The sequence below is a fragment of the Musca domestica genome, unplaced genomic scaffold (genome assembly GCF_030504385.1).
Source record: "Musca domestica strain aabys unplaced genomic scaffold, Musca_domestica.polishedcontigs.V.1.1 4, whole genome shotgun sequence".
In the NCBI taxonomy this organism is placed as follows: Eukaryota; Metazoa; Arthropoda; class Insecta; order Diptera; family Muscidae; genus Musca; species Musca domestica.
The window spans coordinates 11,875,045-11,891,856 of record NW_026712328.1 but is presented as its reverse complement, the minus strand read 5'-3'; the positions used below and the strand labels follow the sequence as shown (position 1 = coordinate 11,891,856).

The 16,812-nt window shown below is 33.3% G+C and overlaps 1 protein-coding gene across 8 annotated transcripts in view; it reads left to right on the top strand.

Annotated features, from left to right (window-relative positions):
• The first annotated feature begins 7,889 nt into the window (after positions 1–7,889).
• LOC101891721 (uncharacterized protein CG45078) overlaps positions 7,890–16,812 on the top strand; it is a 56,153-nt gene continuing 47,230 nt past the window's right edge. For 3 of the 8 annotated variants that reach the window (XM_059126906.1, XM_059126905.1, XM_059126903.1), the window contains exons 1-2: positions 7,891–8,124; positions 13,777–13,803. In XM_059126906.1, the coding sequence (XP_058982889.1) occupies positions 8,050–8,124; positions 13,777–13,803 (102 nt within the window). In that variant the 5' untranslated portion in view covers positions 7,891–8,049. Of the gene's footprint in view, positions 8,125–12,438; positions 12,979–13,144; positions 13,610–13,776; positions 13,804–16,812 lie in introns of those variants that run through there. The other 5 variants (XM_059126907.1, XM_059126910.1, XM_059126908.1 and 2 more) reach the window with 5 other exon arrangements.

The window sequence follows — 16,812 nt, the reverse complement described above, 5'->3', positions numbered from 1 at the left end:
TTCTTTTCTACAAAATACAAGTGAGGTCAATCAGAGAAAAAAAAATGTTTATGTTTAGTATCTCAAAATCAGACGACATGACAGATGAGAATGAAGAGAATATACGTGTAGATTTGCTTCATTAATGCACAGAATATTACGTTAGTGTTGTTTCTCTTACGTCTGATGCGTTGTTTAACATCGAAATATACTTGAATTGTTCTTCTATATTTGTAAGTAATTTGCAAATTTTACTATATTTGATTAATTAATGTTGTCTAATCATTTTTTGAAATATTTTCAATATCTTCAAAATACGAAACATAGACAATACGAAATCTAGAACACTTCCATGGGAAATCATCTAAATTCCAAATATTTGAGGGTACCATTCTATAATACCAAAATACTAAATTTAAAAAAAAACCTTTAGAAAATGTGGCATAAAAAGTCAAAATATAGAATATCTGGAGGTACCGGGAACTATACAAAAAGGTAGACCGATATAACCCAATCTCAACACATTAGACACATTGTAAACACTTATTCGAAATATATGTTTGAATACTGCACTTTGTGATCCAGTACTGGTAAAAATTTCTCACAGCCTAATCAACGTATAAAACAACGTATCAGGATGTGGGATTGATCCAGCACAGAACTCTAAAGTATCTTCTTCACCCAAAATTCATAAATTTCATGACTGTCCGAAATCTACCTAGTGTCAGAACGAATTTTCCATCTTATATGAACCAAAATCAAAACTCGCAAATATTTGTTTTTTTTTTTGGAACAATTCTACACAAAGTTGCATACCAAAGAACAACTTTCGTCTTTTCAATTTTGCATCTTTTTTCAAAATGTTCTTTCGTAAAACCCTTCTCCTGGCCAGCCGTTCTCAATTCTAAAAGTTTTCTCACCATTTTTTATACCCTCCACCATATTATTGAGGGTATAAACACTTTGTAATTCCGTTCGAAATACTCGTGTAAGACTCCTCGAAATACTCGTGTAAGACCCAACAAAGTATAAGTTCCGTTGAAAAAATGGTTAAAAGCATCCAAAACCCGAATAAAGGTATGAACTTTTATATAGGGTCCACACCAAAATTTGAACCTATATTGCCAGTTGTTTTTTGTCCGTTGGAAACATTGTTGAAAATATGGCTTAAATATGACAATTTGGATCTATATTGACATTTGTTTTCTATCCGCTGGGAACATTGTTGAAAATATGACTTAAATTTATAGATACCTATACATTCTATTTTTAATACCAATAGTGCTACGAAGTTGGAATATTTCATAAATTATCCACAGATACATTTGAAGTACGCGTATGCTGGAATATGTACACTGAATATCAAAAGCTCAGTGTTCATAGAGTTGAGGACTTAATACAAGGAGGAACTTATAGGAATCATTACTCTCATATAGTTCGATCCTAAAATACATATCTGGCGTATAACAAGTAAAAAGCTGTAAGTTCGGCCGGGCCGATATTTGAATGCCCTCCACCATTTGGAACGATTTTGGCAATTAAAAACAAATAAATTCCGTTAAAAATTCTGTTAAAATCTTAAAAATTCCAAATGTAGCCGTCATATTAGGGTCTAAACGACGACGTGGACCTGCATAGGTAATTTTTGTCATAAACCATTACAATATTCAAATGCTAAATCGGTGAATAATGTAGCTAAAATCATCAAAATACAGAATATCGGAAGGTACCGTTATATGGGGGCTATACAAAGACGTGGACCTGCACGGAAAATTTTGTCTTAGGCTGTAGTATCCATTACGAACTTCAAATACCAAATTTGAAATAATTCTGGTAAATAATGTCGCTAATATCATCAAAATACCTAGTATCGGGAGGTACCGTTATATGGGCGCTATAGCAAAACGTGTACCTACATGGTACATTTTCAATACCAACAAGTAAAAAAGCTGTAAGTTCGGCCGGGCCGAACTTTTAATACCCTCCACCATTTGGTACAAATTTGGCAATTTCCAAAAAAAAACCAGTAAGGAAAGCTCAAAAGTCGGGCGGGGCCGACTATATGATACCCTACACCACTATGGATATTTAGTAGAGCTCTCGTAAAAAGGTTTATACAGGGCATTTCAGAGCTCTATGAGATATTTGGTACAAAATCAAAATCTATCTAATTCTATCGTGCATTTTACGAACTATAGCTATATCTGAACCGATTTTCACCAAGTTTGATGTATTTGATTCTAGGCTGAATTCGGTCAGATTTGCCAAAACCCAGGACATTTGGGCTGATATTGGACATTTGGTGCGCAATCAACACGAAATTGGATGAAGATATATATAGGAGGTATATCCAAAACTGAACCGATATTTGTAAAACTGAAAAAGAAGATATTTCTTGGCTGCATCTGATACCAAATATTATTCTTGTATCGTACATTTTTCGAATTTGAGGGACTTAAAGTACAAATCGGATGAAAGGTATATATAGGAGCTATAGCTGTATCCGACCGATTTTCACTAAATTTGATGTACCAATATTAGCCATTTGCTGCACATTTAATCCGAAATCGGATGAAGATATATTTGGGAGCTATAGCTATATCTGAAACGACTTTTACTAAAATTGGTGTCCTTGCTTCTAGGCTGAATTTGGCCAGATATGCCAAAATTCATGCCATTTCGGTTGATATTGGCCATTTGTTGCACAATTAACTCGAAATCGAATGAAGATACATATGGGTGCTATATCCAAATCTGAACAGATTTTGAGAAAATTAAAAGCGACTACTTTTGGGCTTTATCTGATACCTGGTACCAAATATCATTCCTGTGAAGAGTATATTACGAATGTAAGGGACTTAAAGAGCAAATCGGATGAAACATATTTATCGAGCTAGAGCTATATCTGAACCGATTTTTACTAAAATGTGTGTACTTGCTTATAGGCTGGTTTCGGTCGGATTTGCCAAAATTCATGCCATTTGGGCTGATATTGGCCATTTGATGCACAATTAACACGAAATCGGATGAAGATATATATGGGAGGCATATCCAAATCGGAACAGATTTTAATAAAATTAAAATCAACTATTTTTGGGCTTTATCTGATAACTGGTACCAAATATCATTTCTGTGGAGTGCATATTACGAATGTGAGGGATTTAAAGACGAAATCGGATGAAACATATATGGGAGCTATAGCTATATCTGAACCGATTTTTACTAAAATTGGTGTACTTGCTTCTAAGCTGGTTTCGGTCGGATTTGCCAAAATTGATGCTATTACGGCCATTTGGTGGTCAATAACCCGAAATCGGATGAAGATATATATGGGAGCTATATCCAAATCTGAACCGATTTCGATAAAATTTAAAACAGCTATTCCTGTGCTCCATCTAATACCTGGTACCAAATATCACGGTTGTGGAGTGAACATTACGAATGTAAGGGACTAAAACACTAAATCGGATGAAACATATATATGGTTGCTATATCTGTATCTGAACCGATTTTCACTAAATTTGATATACTTGCTTCTAGGCTGAATTTGGTCCGATGTACTAAAATTCAGTCCATTTGGACTTATATCGGCCATTTGGTGCACAATTAACCCGAAATCGGATGAAGATATATATGGGAGCTATATCCAAATCTGAACCGATTTCGATAAAATTACAAACAGCTATTTCTGGGCTGTACCTTATATCTGGTACCAAATATCACGGTTGTGGAGTGAACATTACGAATGTAAGGGACTAAAACACTAAATCGGATGAAACATATATATGCTTGCTATATCTATATCTGAACCGATTTTCACTAAATTTGATGTACTTGCTTCTAGGCTGAATTTGGTCCGATGTACTAAAATTCAGTCCATTTGGGCTTATATCGGCCATTTGGAGCACAATTAACCCGAAATCGGATGAAGATATATATGGGAGCTATATCCAAATCTGAACCGATTTTCTCCAAATTTGTTGTATTTACTTTAAGGCTAATATCGGTCACATGTGCCAAAATTCGGGCCATTTGGGCTGATATTGGCCATTTGGTGGTCAATTAACCCGAAATCGGATGAAGATATATATGGGAGCTATATCCAAATCTGAACCGATTTCGATAAAATTTAAAACAGCTATTTCTGTGCTCCATCTAATACCTGATACCAAATATCACGGTTGTGGAGTGCATAGTAGGAATGTGAGGGACTTAAAGATCAAATCGGATGAAAGATATATATGGGAGCTATAGCTATATCTGAACCGATTTTCTCCAAATTTGATATACTTGCTTCTAGGCCGAACCCGGTTAGGTGTGCCAAAATTCAGGTGATTTGGACTGATAGTGGACATTTGGTGCTCATTTAACCCGAAATCGGATGAAGATATATATGGGAGCTATATCTAAATTTGATCCGATTCTCACCAATTTCAATAGGGTTCGTCCTTGGGCCAAAAAAATATTGTTTGGAAAATTTCATCTCAATCGGATAATAAATGCGACCTGCATTTTGTTCACAAGAATACATGGACAGACGGACGGACGGACGGACGGACGGACGGACGGACGGACGGACAGACGGACGGACATGCATAAATCGACTCAGAAAGTGATTCTATGAAGGTTCTCAAAAGTAACTATGGGTCTATCTCGTTTCCTTCTCCATGTTACAAACAAATGCACAAAGACATAATACCCTTACCACTATGTGGTGTAGGGTATAAAAAATTAAATTCGTTAAAAATTCTGTTAAAATCTTAAAAAACCGAATGCTTATACGACGACGTGAACCTGCATAGACAACTTTTGACATAAGTTATTACAATATTAAAATGCGAAACTTGAAGAAAAATCTGTTTATAATGTAGCTTAAATCATCAAAATACCGAATATAGGGGATACCGTTATATGGGGGCTATACGAAGACGTGGACCTGCACAGACAATTTTCTGGCATGGGCTGAAGTATCCATTACGAACTTCACATGCGAAATTTGAAACAATCCCGTTAAATAATGTCGCTAAAATCATCAAAATACCGAATATCGGGGGGTACCGTAATATGGGGGCTACATGAAGACGTGGACCTACATGGCTAATTTTTTGACTTAGGATGTAGTATCCATTACGAACTTCAAATACCAAATTTGAAACGATTCCGGTAAACAATGTCGCTAAAATCATTAAAATACCGAATATCGGGGGGTACCGTTATATGGGGGCTACACGAAGACGTGGACCTGCACAGATAATATTCTGTCTTAGGCTGTAGTATCCATTACGAACTTCAAATGCCAAATTTGAAACAATTCCGGTGAATAATGTCGCTAAAATCATCAAAATATCGAATATCGGGAGGTACCGTTATATGGGGGCTATATGATAACTTGGACCTACATGGCCCATTTACGAACTTAACCTGCCTACTGGCAAAATATACATGTGTGCAAAATTTTAGCCTTCTATCTCAATTTGTTCGAAAGATAGCGTGATTACAACAGATAGACAGACAGACGGACATTGTTAAATCGTCTTTAAATTTTACGCTGATCAAGAATATATATACTTTGTTGGGTCTGACATGAGTATTTCGAGGAGTTACAAACGGAATGACAAAATTAATATACCCTCCATAGTATGGTGGAGTGTATAAAAAATAATAATTAAAAAAATCGACGTCTGAAAGTTTTTGTTGAATTCTTTTTAGAATATCTCTTTCATTATTTTACCCATCATTGGTCACTTATTTTTTCATTCAGGGCACACTGAAAATAGAAAGATTGCGAGGTGCTAAAAAATCTTCACCTATTTTTATACCCTCCACCATAGTGTGGAGGGTATATTAAGTTTGTCATGTGTTTGTGTAACACCTCGAAATATACATTTTAGACCCCGCAAAGTATATATATTCTTAATCAGAATAAAATTCTATATCGATTTAGCGTCCATCCGTCTGTGGAAATCACTCTAGCTTCCGAACGAAATGAAGTAGATTGATCAAATTTTACTCAAATGTATATTATGTCTGTAAGATTTTTATACCCTCCACCATACTATGGAGGGTATATTAATTTTGTCATTCCGTTTGTAACTCCTCGAAATACTCATGTCAGACCCAACAAAGTATATATATTCTTGATCAGCGTAAAATTTAAAGACGATTTAACAATGTCCGTCTGACTGTCTCTCTGTTGTAATCACGCTATCTTTCGAACAAATTGAGATAGAAGGCTAAAATTTTGCACACATGTATATTTTGCCAGTAGGCAGGTTAAGTTCGTAAATGGGCCATGTAGGTCCAAGTTATCATATAGCCCCCATATAACGGTACCTCCCGATATTCGATATTTTGATGATTTTAGCGACATTATTCACCGGAATTGTTTCAAATTTGGCATTTGAAGTTCGTAATGGATACTACAGCCTAAGACAGAATATTATCTGTGCAGGTCCACGTCTTCGTGTAGCCCCCATATAACGGTACCCCCCGATATTCGGTATTTTAATGATTTTAGCGACATTGTTTATCGGAATCGTTTCAAATTTGGTATTTGAAGTTCGTAATAGATACTACATCCTAAGTCAAAAAATGAGCGATGTAGGTCCACGTCTTCATGTAGCCTCCATATTACGGTACCCCCCGATATTCGGTATTTTGATGATTTTAGCGACACTATGTACCGGGATTGTTTCAAATTTCGCATGTGAAGTTCATAATGGATACTTCAGCCCATGCCAGAAAATTGTCTGTGAAGGTCCACGTCTACGTATAGCCCCCATATAACGGTACCCCCCATATTCGAAATTTTGATTATTTTAGCTACATTATAAACAGATTTTTCTTCAAGTTTCGCATTTAAATATTGTAATAACTTATGACAAAAGTTGCCTATGCAGGTCCACGTCGTTGTATAAGCATTCGGTATTTTTAAGATTTTAACAGAATTTTTAACGGATTTTATTTTTTTTTTTGGAAATTGCCAAATTTGTACCAAATGGTGGAGGGTATTAAAAGTTCGGCCCTGCCGAACTTACAGCTTTTTACTTGTTTTTAAATAAAAACTATGAAAGTTAACTTAAAATCTAATTTATATAAAAGCTATTGAAAATTATCCGAATATGTTTTTTATTGATATTTTAATAAAGACGAATAATAAAAGTTTTAAACAATAGCGTTCATGAATGCCCACCTATGAATTAGTGACTCCCACGCCAGATTCTTTTCTATATACGCCAGTGAGTTCAATCAGAGGGAAGGTGTTTACCCCAGAGAATCTGAATCACAGGTAAGAATAAAGAGATGCACAAAATAGTACGTTAGCGTTGTTTTCTCTTACGTTTGTGCTCCTATGCGCTTTCGTTAACCTTGTATTGTTATTTGATTTTTGTAATTACTTGGCAGATTTTACATTCTCTAATCATTTGAAAGTATGTAAACCTTAGCAAACACTTTTTTGGAAATATTTAAGAGAACTAGGATCTTTTCCTCCCTGCACACCAATGCTTTGTTTATATTTGGAGGCTTGCCATAGCTAGTTTATACATTGTATACATTTTATATCATTGATCGCATCGTGGTGAGAACGAGCTTCTCTTAAATATTTCAATAAGCCTTATGCTTGTTTTGTTCATTATCTATTATATTAAAAAGTACTATAAAGTAAAAAATTACAAATTCAATATAAACATTTTAGAAAAAAGTGAAATTCTCCATCTGTCAAGGTTTCAAAAACAGCGAACGTAAGAGAAATATACACGATCGTGCTGTTTTGTGTGTAAGCGGTTTATACGTTTTTCTTTCGTTTCGATGAAAATGTTTTTATTTATGTTCCAAAAATAATTTGGCAATGAGAGACTCTCTCGAACGTTGTCTCCACCCCAAAAATTATGACTACAAGAAATTTAAAAGCATTTCCATTGCAAATGAATTGTTCAGAAGATATCGAACGGGCGTAAAGCACACACAAACGACACGAGCGAAAAACCTTTAAATTACATCTAAAGATACTACAATAGAAATTGGATTTATTGCCTTGATTTTCCGACTCAATAGTTAAATCGAACGAAAATGGTTTACGAAAGTGGATTCACTACCCGCAGAACATACAGTTCCAGACCTGTTGTAACCTCATACTCGGTTTCGGTAAGCACCTCATAAATATTAATAAATAACGACAATCTAAAAGTACAATATGGTTATCTTTATGGACCCGACTAAATAAAAGCTATTAAAATTTTGTGGGTAGTGTGGATTTAATACATGGCATGAAGATTATCTTTAAGATCAATATAATAATATGAATCAGAAATCTGTACTAAAAACCTTTACATTCCAAAGAATTTTATGAAATATGCGAGACGTTGAGTGTATCTAATCTTGAATGCTCTGTGTCGTTATCATATACATCTATGCAATCCTTATATTCCGACATAAACAGTAGTATATGGTATTACTCACATTATAAATACATACACACATATTGGGATTTTAGCACAGATTTCTTATATATATAAAGCTTTTGTTTATGCTTCAACTTTATTTATAAAACTCCCAGATCGGAATTGAAACAAGTTTGAAAATACATTTAAGTTAAGTTTGGATTTAAATAAAAAAGTATCGCATTGTCATAACCAAACAAATACATTTATGCAGAAAAAAACACACAAGCATGTGTTAAACACATCTCCTTTATTAATAGATATTTATTTTTTAAGAAAATAATTTACCGAATTTAATATCTATGACACGGATTAATAACGGATTTTTTACAAATCGTTGTCTTAAAGAAGAAGTATAGACTACTTTGGCACAAAAAGAACATTCGGTTTAAAAAATTGAATTATTCATTTATTCACAGTCGATTTACATTCATATACTTATATTATATTATATTATATTAATCATTAATGTTTGTCCATTAAGGAAATGAAAGAAAAGTGGAAAAGTACGCATTCGCAATGAAATATATTTTTTAAGCCAACACTGTGTTTCATGTTAAAAACTATTATAGGTTGTATTACACAGATTTTGAATTTATTTAATTTGTCGATTAAAGCATCAACACTGAAAGAATTCAATTTTCATTAAAATTTGCTTTAGTAGTAACGTTGAATATTGGACAAACATATATTTTACGTTGTAAGACATTAACCTTCTTCTTTTTTGTATGGCATTTTCCTTTTGTCAGAACATAAACAAGTCCAAGGCAAAACAGTTCAATAGAATTTTAATGTTTACATTCACTTTGTATATTTATAAAAATAAATATATTACGCAATCTATATTTGCGATATGCTTCATACTACAAATGATAAACAGAAACAGAAAATATATAGACTCAAATATATAAAACGTATGTAAACGTACATATGCCATATACATACAATTCGAATTAGGTTTTCAATATAATTAATAAATTAATAATTGAGTCAAATATACATAAATGTTAAATATTAGTACATATATACTCTATATTCTTAATATATAACAATCTGCGGTTTTGATCACTTCCTATAGCAAATTGTTACAAGAACTTGCAATTATTCACATTCCAGCCGTCAAAAGATGGAAGAGTAAATACCAGACAAATAACAGAATCATTGAAATGCTTTCGCATTGCGCAATGCACCAACAAAATATTTTTTTGCTCATTTTCTACACATACACTATGTATGTAGTACTTATTTTCATAATACATCAATACCTTAATATTCAATGGGTAATGTAATATGCGCGCGCATTTGCAGTCATATTTCTATAAATAACTTTTTGGAAATGGTGTGTTTGGATGTTCTGCAAACATCGAAAGACGATTCACCATTAAACGCCTCCATATCAGAGTCAATATAAATATTTCGTAGAGCCTCGAAAATTTTTTATTCTTCTAAATATTTTAGTATGCTATAAGCATGTGTAGAATATGGATGACAGCTAAATTGCTAATTTCTGTGTCAAGTGTGTTCCTTTGTTTATGCATTTCATATAAATAGAGTCAGACACATATGAAAAACCATTAAATAAGAATAAAAAAACTGTGTATATATGTGTTGCTGACGTTGACATAGGTGTTCACGGTAGAATAATGCACAGCATATTGCAGCACAAAGTACATGTGCGTTTACAGCTGTGATTCAGAATGATTTTTTACATCATTTTGGATGGCATCAAGCGATGAGCATACGTATGTAAATAGAGTCTTGGATCGAGGGAGTATTTAGTACCAAACTAGAAGCGCAGAAGACCACATCATAGACAATTTTATTGATAAGGACTTGGACTTGATGTTATTGCAGACAAAAACCAATAGTGAAGATCCTGGAAATATAACTTTTTTACATACACAACAACGCTATGAAAACAATAGAATATTGATAATTTTTTTAACATATACATGACGAATTAATAATAAAAATTATATATGTATATAATGTTTGCTAGAGTTGCTAATCCTATAGGATATAATTTGGAAAATGTAAATAGGTAATTGAAAATAGGTTATTGAATATTGAATAGACCTGTAAATGACTATGATACTTTTTGCAGATGGTCGAATGATCAAAATACCTAATATATATAACCTTACTGAAAAAAATTAGCAAGTAATTTTTATATATTCAAAGAGTATCAAAATACATTGGATAGAGTGGTTTTAATTAAAATTATTTCGGAGGAAAGGAAATGTAGACACTTTGGTTCAGAATACAGAAAATCGGATGGTACCGTAAAATTGGACTTTTGTCAGTTACATTTCGTGCGTACCTGCTCTACTTCTTGGAAACTTTATATAGGACCTATGTATCATTATAAATCATTGTTATTTTTTTGGAATAGGATATCTGCCTATTAAAACACAGAAAATTTATTTATTTCAAATATTGTGTTTCTTAGAGCTATGAGAAAAACAACTACAAGACAACTCACAAGATATGGAACACATTGATCTTTAGTAATTGAATCGTCGATACCCTCCGACAAATGTGTCAATCCTTTAGAAGTTCAACATAATAATCATTTTTGTTCCATAAATAATATTTATTGCTGTTTAGTGTAAAATTCTAAAATCATGTGTGTCATTTCGTCCGTTTGTCTGCTGTAATCGAGTTATTTTCAAAGGGAAATGATATAGGGATATAGATCTAAAGTTTTCTACACGCATGTAAACTTATATCAAGCTCAGACATGGGCTCCGTCGATCCTTAGACGCGGATAATTTAGCACATTTTACATGGTTTCCTCTCTTCTGTTGACTTTCCCCGAAAAGTATTCCCAAATATATATTTAAAATCTTAGCGAATGATCTGTTCCAGAACCTGCAAGAATGCACTAGTTTTGCTATTTTGCTTCGATATCATGGGGGGGGAGGTGTTAAATCGGTTATCGTAGTAAGAACTTTTACATTCTTGCAGTTCTGGAACACAGTAATAGATTTATCCTTGTTCGTAAACGCTATCTGCAACCTCAATATAACGGTGCAGTCCACAAAAATTTTTGCAATAAAATTATTTGCGATTTGGTGTTTTGTTCTTCTAATTCAGTACCCTTTAGAAGCACAATTACAAAATCTCATACCTTGGGATTTGACAGTAATTGCTATTTCCTTCACAAACAGCTTCACTGGATTTTAGATATTTTCATCATTACACCATGATATGGTATTTTGTTTTCTTACATTGTGAGCAGTGACCCATCGTTGATTTTGTGATTTTTGGAAGATTCTCCACCATATATATGTATAGTGAATATTGAAAATGGTATAGACATTTTTCAGAAATTAACACAAAACCATAAACAATCGTACAAACAAAATGGAAAGTGAATAATGGTGCGAAAGAAACTAGCTATGTATATTAACTAATCATTAATATTTCATTGTACCTCTTTGCTTATAACTCTTTTAAACAATTAAAACTACCTGCAGTTGACATTCTAAGATATTTACTTTTTATTGCGTTTAAAGGAAATATTGCACTTGCACTTTGTATATTATAATAGTGCAAACACAGTGATTCCTAAAAACAAATCTTCAATTTCTTCAACTAATCTTCGGGTTTTGCTATAGCACTTCTCGGTGTGTAGTGACGGTAGGAAACGAGATATTTCAAAATAATTTTGTTAAACAGCAAATGTAAACCTTATTATGTAAATACCTATATGCCTATAAGTTGGTAATACCTAACTAAAACTCGCAATTTGCTGATTTATTTTAAATTACTCACCACCACACTACTCGCTTAGAAGCACGAATGCAACCTCCACTATACCTAACAAATTTGTTTTTGGAAAACAATGAAGAGATTTACAACGGTTGAGCAAAACTTGCTTTACACTACAATACCGCTTGTAAATATAATTGCAGCACTGATTTTATATAGAATATGTCGCACCCCAAACATATGTATGAAAAACCTTGAAAGTTATTACCATCATTCTTAATTTGAACATATATGGGCATTGCAGAAATATAAACCAACCGCTATGGACTGGGAAAAGTGTCCATTTGTTCCAAGGCCATCATTAATTTCGGACCCAGTAACGGCTTTTGGCCGCAGACGGCCCGAGCAAGAGAAACAAAATTCGATATTGGATCCTATAAATAGAGCAGCCATCAAGCCCAATTACAGGGTATTAAATGAACCAATACAACCGTATGTGCCTGCTCGTGACAAAAATCGGGAACGTATTCTCAGTATGGTACGAAGGCATATTGACACGGTAGATGCTGGAGGTAACACAGCTGCTCGCACTTCGAATGATAGTTTAGATACTGTTTTGCCAAGGATGCATCGAGCCGCGTCTGAATCACTTCCCGTTCGACGCGAAACATATCGCAATGAAAAGTCTGGTGCTCTGGTTACCAGATATATATATTGAATTTGTCTACACAATGCGTCTAATAATCTAATAATAGCTTTTTTTAAAGCCCGTACACACTTATAACTTTGTTTTAACTATTCCTTTTAACTTAAGTTTGCCTTATTCCAACAAATAATTTTAACTTTATTGCGTGGTTAGCAATGAAATAAGCAATGTAAATTCAAACCTGTTTCAATTACCACTAATTTGGTGTTAGTCGTAATTTTCGTCCTAATTCTGACTATTATGTTGATGAAAAACAGATAGAAATGGTCTAATTTTACTGAAAATTTTACTCACAAATTCGCAGACTCCTCGTTATGACTTGGTCAGCGCTGCACCAGGCACTCACCGTTCTCGTGGTTCCAGTGACTATTCGTACTCATACAAATCTTCGGTCGAAAAATCCAATTACGATTCCAGTAATCCTTATAGCAGACCAGAGCGTTATGAATCTAGCTACGAAACTACATCTCGCAGTGGACCTGGCGGATATAACTACACCACTGAACGTTCGAGCACACTTGGTGGGGGACCAGGTGGATACAGTTATTCTTCCACCACATCTGGAGTTTTGCCAGGTGGTTCCCGTTATCGTCATTTTTCGTATCGTGTTTGAAAACTTCATAATAATACTAACTACAAAATTGTATATCCCATTATAAATTTGAATATTTTATTTACGGTTGAAAATAATTGTCATACACATGTATAATACATAATTACGTAACATCACTAATTTATCAAATAAACGTAAAGTTATTATTAACAACAATCTGTGATGTGTTTATTATTCCTTTCATCAGTACTTTGAATGATAATGCGATATTCAATACATTAGGTATTTCTCATTCTATTTCAATCCGATCAACAAGTTAAATATATATAACTATTAATATATGTATGTATAAATAATGTATTTTTATTCCTCCTGATTTTCAGTATCCAAGTGTAACCAAGACAACACGTGTAAGTATAAAATATTCTTTAACAACTTATGCATATATACATGTACTTAATCCAAGACTCAACGGGTGGGTTTACTATGCGAAACTGACACATTTTATTATCTTGACTGCACATGGCTTGAGTATTTACAAAGTATATTTCACCTATTGAGTCCTGTTAACACTTTAAAGCTTTGTTGATTTTGCACAGATATTTAGAATATTTGTCGTACGATGTTGAAATATTTTAAGCATTATCATATTTTTATTTGACTTTAATGTGATTCCATTAAATAATGCCTTCTCCTTAGAATCATTTTTTTTGACTAAATGAGCAGCATGTATTTAGTTACTTTTGAATGTTTAAGGATAATAAATGAAAGCTGTGAATACATTCAGTATATTATTGGTAGATATATTGAATTTATTCACATTTATATTAGCTCAAATCATACCAAATTGCAATCAACTGCATTAGAAAATACCTTAGGAAACTCAAGATACTTTAAATAGGTGGGTGCGGTGTGGAAGCGAACCAATGTCTATGTTTGTTTTAACAATGAGTTAAATATACAAAGCGAAATACAATACCAAATAAAATCAATTTTGATGAAAAAGAGCTAAAATACTTTAATATGTTCCAAGTCGGGAGCTAACACTGCATACTTCTATATCATTTGCCAAGAAATAAAATAAAATGTGGTTACACAGCTGCTCGAGGTTCGGAAGATAGTGTAGGTCATTTATTCGAAATATGAGCGAGTTTCTGTCTTTCCACGAATTCGAGCTGGGTAAATGCAACAAGTTAGGTAATCCCAGTACAGGTACTTAAAACGTATAAAGTAAATGTCACTAAAGGTTTTCAGATGATACAATTCGAAATACTCTTTTAACAACAATAAAGTGGACGAAAATAAGTTTATTATATTAAATAAGTGTAGATAATACAAAATTCTTAATTAATAAAAACTATTAAAAAAGTATTAAGTTCGGCCGGGCCAAACTTGTAATACCCTCCACATTAGGGTAAAGGAAACATTAGAACCCATTATGACCCACAAATACCAATATTTAGACAAATCCGTGAAAAACCATCAAAATACCGAATATCGGGAGGTACCGTTATATGTGATCTATACCAAATCGTGGACCTATACATACAATGTTTCGCCACACGATCTAGGACCCTTTATTACCTAAAAATACTAATTTTCAGACAAATCAGTGAAAAAAATATGGCAAAAACCATCAAAATAGCGAATATCGGGAGGTACCGTTATATTGGGACTATACTAAAACGTGGACCGATATATCTCATTTTCAATACCAACCATCCTAGATATAATGCAAATTGTTCTGCTAAATTTTATGGGCTGTATTGTAATTTCAACAGACGGATATCGTTAAATCGACTTAAAATTTTATGCTGATTATGAATATACATATACTTTTTGGGGTCACGACGAATATTTATGGAGGTATAAAAAACCCAAGGTGGAGGGTATAAAAAACCCTGATGTCGTCGATACGACGAAAGCATGTACATTTTTCTAACAGATTCCATCGTAATGTAGCATATAGTTCTACAAGTCGTAGAAAACCTCTATTAGTACCAGAGAGCTCGAATATTAGAATGAGGAGGGGTGTTAGTATGAAAGTGGGCAAAAAGGCACGGGTTTGGGAAATTTGTACAAAAAGGTACCATCAATTGTATGAGTTGCGCTAAAATACTTTCAAATTTAGCAGGAGTCTACTTTTGACGCGAGATATCAGATAAAGTGGCAAATTTTGCAAATTCAGATAAGCTGTTTTTTTCTAATTTGTACTAAAAAGGAAGTAAATCATGGCAATGTGAGTAGAGTTACTTCTGTATTCTCATTTGTATTTTTTGTTTTTGGTCCATTTTATTGTTAAAATAATGCCATAGAGTTATGCAAAGGCTTTTCTCGTTTTTTGATCGGAGCATTACATTTACGCCTTCTGAAATGCTAATGAGAACTCAAAATAATTATTGAACATTTTGACTCCTGTAAATATATTGCTATATCTCCGTTATCTGGCTATATGCGTCAACGAAATGCGCAATAATTTATAGGTCGGGAGAGGTGTTTTCTTGTATTCGGATTTCACCCGGCCGATTAAATATAATTCAAATTGGCATGCTTCTGCCCTATTTAAACTCTAACCCTATGGTAAATTACGCGTCGCGACTGCAAAATCAGCAAAAAGACGTCGGACAAAATTTTTGATCTATAATTAAGAAAGGAAAAATGAAAATCAACCATTCTAAGAATATAAAAATCTGTGCAAAGATTTAAAGACATATCTTAAATATGGCGACCTTTATCATGATTTCAATTGAGGGAGGGACTGAGACGGAGATAGTTTAAACGATATATAATTCTACTTCGATCAAGCATTCATTATTTATGGAGTCCCCAACGAGAATTTTGAAGTGTTGCAAACTGAATAACAAAGTGCGTTTGGGTTTCCCAAAGTATTTATGCTCTCAATAATTTAAAAAAAAATTTCCATAACTGTTTCTTCCATACGAGTGGCATATATTTTGTAAAAAGTTGGGCGTTGTCAATGAAATATTGTGAAAAGATTGTATATCATATGTTAGTATGAGATTACTTTATACAACTTTTCCATTGTCCTATCCATTGTAAAATAAAGATAGGGTCGAGCATAGCAATCACCGAATATCATTTTTTTATGTACTGTTTTGAATAATAAATAAAATAATTTTAGAAATTATGTTTAAACAAAACAAGCTGTAAGTTCCGCCGAACTTTTAATACCCTCCACCATTTGGTACAAATTTGGCAATTTCCAAAAAATAAAATCCGTTTAAAATTCTGTTAATATCTTAAGAATGCCGAATGCTTTTACGACGACGTGGGCCTGCATAGGCAACTTTTGTCATAAGTTATTACAATATTTAAACGCGAAACTTGAAGAAAAATCTGTTTATAATGTAGCTAAAATCATTAAAATGCCGTATATGGGGAGTACCGTTATATGGGGG